We start from the raw sequence: 9,062 nt of genomic DNA on the forward strand, positions 1-9,062 counted from the left end.
TTCTCATTTCATAGTATTGTGGTCAGAAAAGTTGCATGGTATGACTTAGATCTTCAATTGTTCAGGCCTGATTTGTGACCCAGTATGTGACCTATTCTGGAGGAGGTTCCCTGTGCTCTTGAAAAGAATGTGTATTCTGCTGTTTTAGGATGAAATGTTCTGAATATACCTATTAAATCCATCTGTTCCATTGTGTCATTCAAAGCATTGTTTTCTTGTTGATTATCTCTTTCGATGATCTGTCCATTGCTGTAATTACGATGTTAAAGTCCCCTACTATTACTGGACTATTATTGATTAGTTCCCTTATGTTTGTTATTAACTGTTTTATGTATTTGGGTGCTCCCATTTGGGGTATATAAGTATTTACAATTGTTATATCTCCTTGTTGGATTGTCCCCTTTATTATTACACAGTGTCCTTCTAAAACAAATTTTACAGTCTTTCTTTTAAGTATTTTGTCCAATGTAAGTATTGCTACTCTGGCTGTCTTTGACATCCATTTGAATGAGACATGTTTCTGTATCCTCTCACTTTCAATCTCAGGTGTGTTAGGTCTAAAATGGGTCTCTCTCTTTTTTTTTAAAGATTTTATTTATTCATTTGAGAGACAGTGAGTGAGAGAGAGCATGAGTGAGTGGGTGGGGGGTGAGAAGCAGGCTCCCCACTGAGCAGGGAGCCCAGTGCAGGGCTTGATCCCAGGACCCTGGGATCATGACCTGAGCTGAAGGCAGATGCTTAACTGACTGAGCCACCCAGGCGCATAAAAATGGTTCTCTTGTAGGCAGCATATAGATGGGTCTTCTTTTTTTATCCGTTTTGTCACCCTATGTCTTTTTTGTTGTTGTTTTTATTGAAATTCCAGTCAGTTAACATACATTGTAATATTAGTTTCAGGTGAACAATATAGTGATTCAGCACTTCCATACACCTCCCAGTGCTCATCACAAATGCACTCCTTAATCCCAATCATGTATTTAACCCATCTCCAACCCACCTCCCCTCTGGTAGCCATAGTTTTTTCTCTGTAGTTATGACCTGTTTCTTGGTTTGCCTCTCCCTCTCTTTTTTTGGTCCTTTGCTTTCTTTCTTAAATTCCACAAATGAGTGGAATCATATGGTATTCATCTTTCTCTGGCTGACTTACTTTGCTTCGCATAATACTTTCTAGCTCCATCTATGTCTATCTATATCTTGCAAATGGCAAGATTTCATTTTTTTTTATGCCTGAGTAATATTCCATTATATATATATATATATATATATATATATATATATATATATACACACTACATCTTCAAGAGTCTATTTTAATAATTCTTGCAGAGCTTATTTAGTGGTCATGAAGTCCTTTAATTTTTGTTTGTCTGGGTAGGTCTTTATCTCTCCTTCTATTCTGAATGATAGTCTTGTTGGATAGGGTATTCTTGGCTGCAGATCTTTTCCACTCAGCATTTTGAATATATCATGCTACTCTCTTCTGGCTTGCAAAGTTTCTGTTGAAAAATGTCTTGATAGTCTTACTGATTTTCCCTTCTAAGTTACTGACTTCTTTTGTCTTGCTGCTTTGAACATATTTTCTTTATAACTATATTTTGTGAATTTAATTACTGTATGTCTTGGTTGGGTCTGCTCTTACTAATTTTGATGGGAGTTCTCTGTTCCTCCTGGACTGGATATCTATTCCCTTCCCCAGATTAGGGAAGTTTTCAGCTATTATTTCTTTAAATAAATTTTCTGCCCCCTTTTCTCTCTCTTCTTATTCTGGGACTCCTGTAATACGAATGTTACTACGTTTGATGCAGTCCCTGAGTTCCCTAATTCTGTTCTCATTTTGCAAAATACTTTTCTCTCTCTTTTGTTCAGCTTGTTGGCTTTCTGTTATTCTTTCTTCTAGGTCACTAATTCATTCTTCTGCTTCTTCCAGCCTGCTGTTCTTTCCATGAAATGTGTTTTCATTTCGTTTATTGTGCCCTTTATTTCTGCTATGTTTTTCCTTATCTCTCTGTTAAGGGTCTCAGTCATGTCTTCCAGTCTTTTCTCAAGTCCAGCGAGTTCCTTAGAATCATTGCTTTAAATTTTCCGTCAGGTGTGTTACTTATATCTGTTTTACTTAGATCTCTGCCTTGGCCTTGTCCTTTTCTTTCATTTGTGATAAATTTCTCTGTCTCCTCATTTTGTCTGCCTCTCTGTGTGTGTTTCTGCATGTTATGAATGTCAGGAGGGTATCTTATGTGTGTTGCTTACACTCTGCTGTTGTGTCTGAGTCACTTTTCCTTTTAGTGTAGTCATTTGCAGTGACCCTCTGCCTGTTGTGGGCTGTTGTGGGCTGTGCTTGCTCTCTGTGATGATAGTAGAACCCAGGCAGTCCAGCTCTGATGGGGTGTGCCTGCTGGGGAACTTAGGAGTGGGGCCGCTGTGCTAGGAAAATTTGCACTGGGCCACTGGTCCTATGTTGGACCCCCTAAAGTGCTGCAGTGGCTGGTGGTGGTTTGCTGGAGCTCCTGGGGCCATGAGGCTGGGTGCGGAGCGTGAGGATGGCTGGGCACAGCTGGGGCCAGTGCACGATGGTGGTTGGGGGTGCACAGCTGGGAGTGCTGTGGCTTTAACAATATTTCCCCTGAGCCTGTGGTCAAAGCTAGCAGACTTAGTGTGGGCTAGTCCTCAGGAGAACTGGTGGGAACGGCACACTGCTAATGGGTTAAGTAGCAAGTGTCTGTGCAGCCCCACCTCCCACAGGTAGCTGGGGGTTCAGGAGAGGAAAACAATGCCTACCAGCTCCCTCATTTTTGAAGTCCCCTAACATGCTGCAAAATCATTATGACAGATCTGTCTCCCATTTGCCCCCAGTGTTGTGTAGACTGCCATTTTTATGTTACCTCTCTGTGCGGGCTGCTGTCTCCTTAAAGGCAGTGACTCAGTTATCACTTGCCCTCCGGGCTCATCCAGTGCTAAGTCAGCTGACCTTTAAAACACAAGGCTTCAAGTCCCACTGGTTTTATAAACTCACATAATTCAGCCCCTCTGGTTTTTAAAGCCAAGTGTTACGGGAATCAGCCTTCCCTGTGTGAGCTCCCTGGTGTGGGGGCCCATTTCTCTGCTCTCTCCACCTATCTGACCATCCTAACCTTTCAAATGCAGTTTTGTCTCTATATTTAGTTGTGGAATTTTTTCTGCCAGTCTTCAGATCTCTCTGCCAGTCTTGGATGTGGATGATATCTAGTTGAAAACATGGGAAGGGGTGAGCTCAGGGTCCTCCTACTCCACTATCTTCCCGAACCTCTAGCCAGAATGATTTACTTTTAAAACAAGACATAAGAGAGGCGCCTGGGTGGCTTGGTTGCTTAAGCATCTGCCTTGGGCTCAGGTCATGATCCCAGGGTCCTGGGATTGAGTCCTGCATTGGGCTCCTTGCTCAGCGGGGAGCCTGCTTCTCCCTCTCTCCCCTGCTCGTGCTCTATCTCTCGCTATCTCTCTCTCTCTCAAAAAATAAATAAAATATTTTTAAAAATAAAAAAAACGTTTTAAAAAAGACAAAGTGGAGAAGTCAAAGGAATGCATTCCTACTGGCAAAATATCAAAGTCTTAATATTTGGCCAGGGGAAATAATTGAGTGTGATGTCCTCCCAGTCCTTAAAATAATGTACACAGCAAGTGACCCCGAGGTTTACACCAGCTGTGCTCAGTGCCTGGATTTATGAAGGACCTCCTCCCCAGGAAAAGTTTCTGATTTTGGGGCAAATGAAAAGTAGCCTTTCAAACTAGACATGAGCCCTGGGAAGAGGCCCCTCAGTACCAGGACCTGTTTTCCTTTTCTAGCCCTGTGCAGATTTCTGCCTTAGAGCAAAGAATAGGATGAGGCTTAAGAATCATGCAGATGGGTGGTACAGAGACTAAGATGGGATTGGGGTGAGCAGTGGTTTAAGACTAAGGAACCTCCTCCCAGTGACCTAACTGCCTTGGGAAGGTGGTTCCCCTCACCCAGAGACTGATGTTTTCTCTGTGTGTTTTGCTTACAGAGAAGCTTCAGACAGAGCTCGGTAAGTGACCCTTCTTCAGATTATTTCTTCTTGTGCACGTTTTAGCATCTGATTTTCCATCTTCTCGTTTCCCAACCCTGCTAGCCATATGGGTGGCAGGAAAAAGGGGAGAAAGGCAGGGGTGGGTACAAAATGCAATGTGGGAGCAGGGAAGCAGCACTGACCTGGTGTTCTAATTCTGTTTTTCCATGGCTGCTTCAGACTGGAGAAGGGCTGAAGGCCAGGCTGGTGAGTGAAGCTCGTCTCCCTCCCACTGTCCACTTTCATCTCAACATCCCAGTCACTCACTCTGACTCAGCAACCATACTTCATTCTGGTTTCTTTCATAGGCATATGGCATGTATTAATGTATGTCACTTAGTAGAGGTTATATTCAAGTTTTACTTTTCTATTTACTTTTCTATTGTTCTGAGGTGTAAGCATATTATAAACCATTGATGCCAATTCTGGTTGCACATCAGAATCACCTAGATCCTGGCACCCACCCTCAAAGACTGACTTGTGGGTCTAGAGTGGGCATGTTACTCTATGTGTAAATATTTTTCCCTGTCCCTTCCTCCATTCCCCACATAAAGCAAACAGTCTGATGTGTAGCTTTATTTTGTATGTATTTTTGCAAAAGGTGAATTTTCGGCTTTGTGCACAAGCATTTTCGTTTCTGTAAATGATGTTTACAGTTTTGTGCTGTTCCTTGCTTTTCTCACTCATCACTGTTTTAGTGTCCATCCCTGCCACCCCATCTGGTCCGTCTCTCCTTGCTGCAGGGTACTCCATTTTAGCCAGCCACATTCTTCAAATAGACGTCCAGCCCGCCTCTGACCCCACACCACCACACACAACACTGAATGAATAGCTTCAAATGTGTCACCTTCTGGCTTTATGTGGAGATTTCTCTGGGATGTATACCCATGAAGGGAATTGCTGGCCCGTGGGGGATATGTCACTAAGTGGGATAGAGGGATCCCCCGAAGGCAGTGTCATCATCCTGCCATTGGCAGTGCGTGGAGACTCCCAGGAGCCCACATCCCACATAAGGCACTGTCTGAGTCAGCCAGTCGATCGGGATGAGTGATTGCTCCTTGTTCTTTCAGTCTGTTCTCCTCTGAATACTAAGTTTGGGCATCTCTTCATATGCTAGTTGACTTTTGGGGCTTCCTCTTTTGAATATTGCCAGTTCATGTCCTTTAACCGTTGTTTTAAGTAGAATCCATGCCAGGTGTGGAGCCCAATATGGGGCTCAAACTCATGACCCTGAGATCAAGATCTGAGCTGACATCAAAAGCAGAAGCTTAACCAACTGAGCTACTCAGGTGCCCCTTTTGGCTGTTTTTAGTATGAGGTTGCTATCTTTCTTTTATCGATTCAAGGGGACATGACACATATATGTATGTAATGACAATATATTGTCATATATATAGACATATGACATATATATACACATATATATACATCAACAAAGTTTTAAAAACACAAGTCATTAGGTAAAAATTTGATGAATTAGGTTTTATCAAAATTAATGGTTTCTTTTCAGTGGGAAACCAAGGGCATAGCTAATAGCAGGTGACAGACTAGAAGAAGGAATTCACAGTGTTTAATACCAGTGAGGGATTAATATCCTTATGCAGATACATATTCATCAAATTTGTACCGTACGGCATGTGTTTTTGAAGTTTTGTTGAAGAAAGCCTTCCTCACACTTAGGTCGTAAAGATACTCTCTTCCACTTTCTTTGATTCACTTCACATGTGTTCTATGTATATCTTTAATCCATCTGAAATTTGCCATTGTATTTGGTGCTAGGTGAGAATACAGCTATTTTTCTTCATATAGTGAGTCAGTTTTCCCAGTGCCATCTACTACACCGTTCATGATTTCCCCATTGATGTGGGTATTGCCTTTAGTTCATATCTGGTTCTCATGTGTAGATGGATCTATCTGTTGACCACCTATTACTTCATTGTTTTCACTGTTATGGCTTTTATAGTACCCAAAAGTACAAGTTTTCCTCCATTTCTGCTTCCTTTTAGAAGTGAATGGACCTTTTTAGGCCCATTTTAAATTTTAGGATACATTTATAAAATTCCTTAAAAAAATCCCAAAGCAGTTTTTCATGGATTGCTTTGAATTTTTAGATACATTTAGAAAGAATCAACATCTTTATAGAATTGAGTTAGTCTATGCAAGAATAACTACTAGTTATTCTGATGTAAACTCAGGACTTAAAGGCCCTGCTATAAATTTATGGAGCTCTGAAAATTTCTATTACTTTTGCTATTTTGTGACTTGTTGATCTCTCTGTTGTAAAGCAGATTAAGATAAAAGAGAAATCCACTCAGAACGGTTCATGTCAAGAAAGGAGGCAAAACAAGATATCTAAATGACATTTTAGGACAGGAGCCATGCTCAGCCAGGCTTCCTCAGACTGAGCCTGCTGGTCAGAGATTTAAAAACTTCTTGTGCAGTCTTCAGGGCATCCCGGCCACCTGTATTGGTTCTCTTTGCCCACATGCTTTGTTCTCCTGCCTTTTTCAGTACAAGGTTAGATTGCATGCAGATTTGATAAAACCCAGCACTGACACCAGCCACTTAACCTAATCCTAAATTCCCAGAGAAATGCCATTGTGAACCCAGACCAGTCTGGACTCCCAACTTGCTGTCATGGTGGGAATGGGATCATTGGGTTTGTAGCATCCCTCATTGCATTTTGAGCCTCCCTCAAGGTTGCAGAGTTACTGACTCAGATCTTTGGGTCTCTTTTTCCTTTCTGTTTGGTTTCAGAGTGGAGAGCAGCCCAACAATATGCAGGTAACTGAAGTCAAGGGATTGTGACTTGTGACTGGGGTTGGTTGGATCTTAAACAGAAGGAAGGTAGACAGATCTGTGATTGGAGGAAGGATCTGTCCAGGATCCAAGTATGGAGCCTACACACACAAGCACATAAGCCTAATTTTGCACATACACAACATGACACATACGCCTGCATGCACATATCTGATTACACTCACACATGCACTTTTTTGTGTGCACACACCTTCTCCTAAAAGCACATTACTTTCTGGGTTTTACTAGATTTGTTTCCATCTGGCAGGAAGACTGCTAGGGCCAGTTTGTAGGAACCTCTCATTTGACAGAAGAGATCCTTGGGGTTCCCATCTATCAAATGGGTGTGCTTTGAGGGGTGGGTGTTAGAGGGCAGGGCACAGGACTGGATCATCTCAGAGGTCCCTTTCAGTTTTAAAATGCTAGCATTGCTATAAAACTGAGGCTCAGAGCTCACATGATGATCTCAAGGTCACACAGGGTGGTGGCATCAGTGAGGAACTGAACCAGCTTGGAGCCCCTTCCCCTTGACTGGGAATTGGGGGAAATGAGCCCACCTCTATCCCCACGAATCTGCCTTGTTTTCTATCTGTGCTCTCCATAGCACCTAGAATGGCAGTTGGAAACTTCCAGTTCAGGAAAGAAATGATTCTTCTAATGGCTTTCAAGTGCTCAGGAGTGCCTTGCAAGCTGCTTCAGTACACAGGGGTGGTGTCAGGGGTGGGAGTGACCGCCAGGAGCACTAGAAGTTTACCTGTTGGGGAAGGGGACAGGCAGGGCCCAGAACCGCCCTTCACAGGCACTAACCCTGTGCCTCTGCACAGTGGACGTAACCCTCGACCCGGCCTCGGCGCACCACAGCCTGGAAGTCTCTGAGGATGGCAAGAGCGTGTCCTCCTGCACAGCAGTGCCTGGACCTGTGGTGGGGGACCCCCAGCGGTTCTCTGAGCAGACGTGTGTGCTGAGCTGTCAGCGCTTCTCTGCTGGCCGCCACTACTGGGAAGTGCACGTGGGTAGGCGCAGCCGCTGGTTCCTGGGTGTGTGTTTGGCCTCAGTGCCTCGCATGGGGCCGGGGCACCTAAGCCCAGCCAATGGCTACTGGGTGATGGGGCTGTGGAACCGCTGTGAGTACTTCATCCTGGACCCACACCGCGTTGCGCTCACCCTGCGTGTGCCGCCACGGCGTGTGGGCATCTTCCTGGATTGGGAGGCAGGAAAACTCTCCTTCTTCAATGCATCAGACGGCTCCCACATCTTCACCTTCACCCACACCTTCTCAGGGACGCTCTGTGCGTATTTCAGGCCCAGAGCTCACGATGGTGGTGAACACCCAGATCCCCTCACCATCTGCCCATTGCCTGTTAGAAGGACATGCCTCCTTCTAACAGAAGAAGATGAGACTGATACCTGGTTACAGCCCTATGAGCCCTCGGATCCCACCCTGGGCCTGTGGTGAGGCACTCTCTTTCCTGCCTGGGTCCTTGGCAGCTTCCTGGACACCTGACTGGGATTTGCTCTCACGTTTCCTCTACAGTGGAGGAAACATCACCAAAATGTCAGCAAAGGCTAAAGACTCAGCACAGCAGAAGCAAACAAAAAGAGGAAACTTTACCTATAGATGTATGCATATATATGCATGAATATATATATACATATATGATTTTCTTTAATGAAAAGAGGGAATTCCAAAGCTTGTTTGTGTGTATGATAGGACTAAGCAAAGGAGGAACAATAAGTTCATGTTGTTGGGAGCCACAGTGTGTACTGTGGGAGACCAGAAAGAAACTGGAATGGGGGAAAAATGGTGGGAAACCTTACTGGATTGGATAAGAAGTATCAGTTAACTTGTATTTTTTAAATACTTTCTATATATGTATTCTAGCTCTAAAATGTCTAGAAGCAATGATACCTCAAAGTAGTGAGTTCACTTGGGGCTTAGATCCCAGTTTTAAAATGTCATTTCCCACTGAAATGAACTTGGAGAAATGGCTGATTCCAGGGTTGGATCAGAGAAAGTACAGGTGAATCTGGAACATCTTGTGTTCAAATGTGCTCAGGAACTGATGGGGCTATAGGAACCAGGGTGAAGATGCTCCACTGACCAGTTATGGGACAGTTTGAACTTTAAAATGAATCATGACAAGGATGAATAATGACAAGAATTGATCAACAAGGGATTGGGCAAATAAGAAAATTCCCTCT

General features: G+C 43.7%; 1 protein-coding gene across 1 annotated transcript in view; it reads left to right on the top strand.

The window, feature by feature from the left end:
* Positions 1–8,458, top strand: part of BTNL9 (butyrophilin like 9) — a 28,090-nt gene extending 19,632 nt beyond the window's left edge. Inside the window, exons 9-12 of the mRNA XM_021690963.1 lie at positions 4,020–4,040; positions 4,242–4,268; positions 6,819–6,845; positions 7,685–8,458. Coding sequence (XP_021546638.1) covers positions 4,020–4,040; positions 4,242–4,268; positions 6,819–6,845; positions 7,685–8,316 — 707 coding nt within the window. The 3' untranslated portion in view covers positions 8,317–8,458. The remainder of the gene's footprint in view (positions 1–4,019; positions 4,041–4,241; positions 4,269–6,818; positions 6,846–7,684) is intronic.
* The last annotated feature ends 604 nt before the right edge of the window (positions 8,459–9,062 follow it).

Source organism: Neomonachus schauinslandi, chromosome 7 (genome assembly GCF_002201575.2).
Source record: "Neomonachus schauinslandi chromosome 7, ASM220157v2, whole genome shotgun sequence".
In the NCBI taxonomy this organism is placed as follows: domain Eukaryota; kingdom Metazoa; phylum Chordata; class Mammalia; order Carnivora; family Phocidae; genus Neomonachus; species Neomonachus schauinslandi.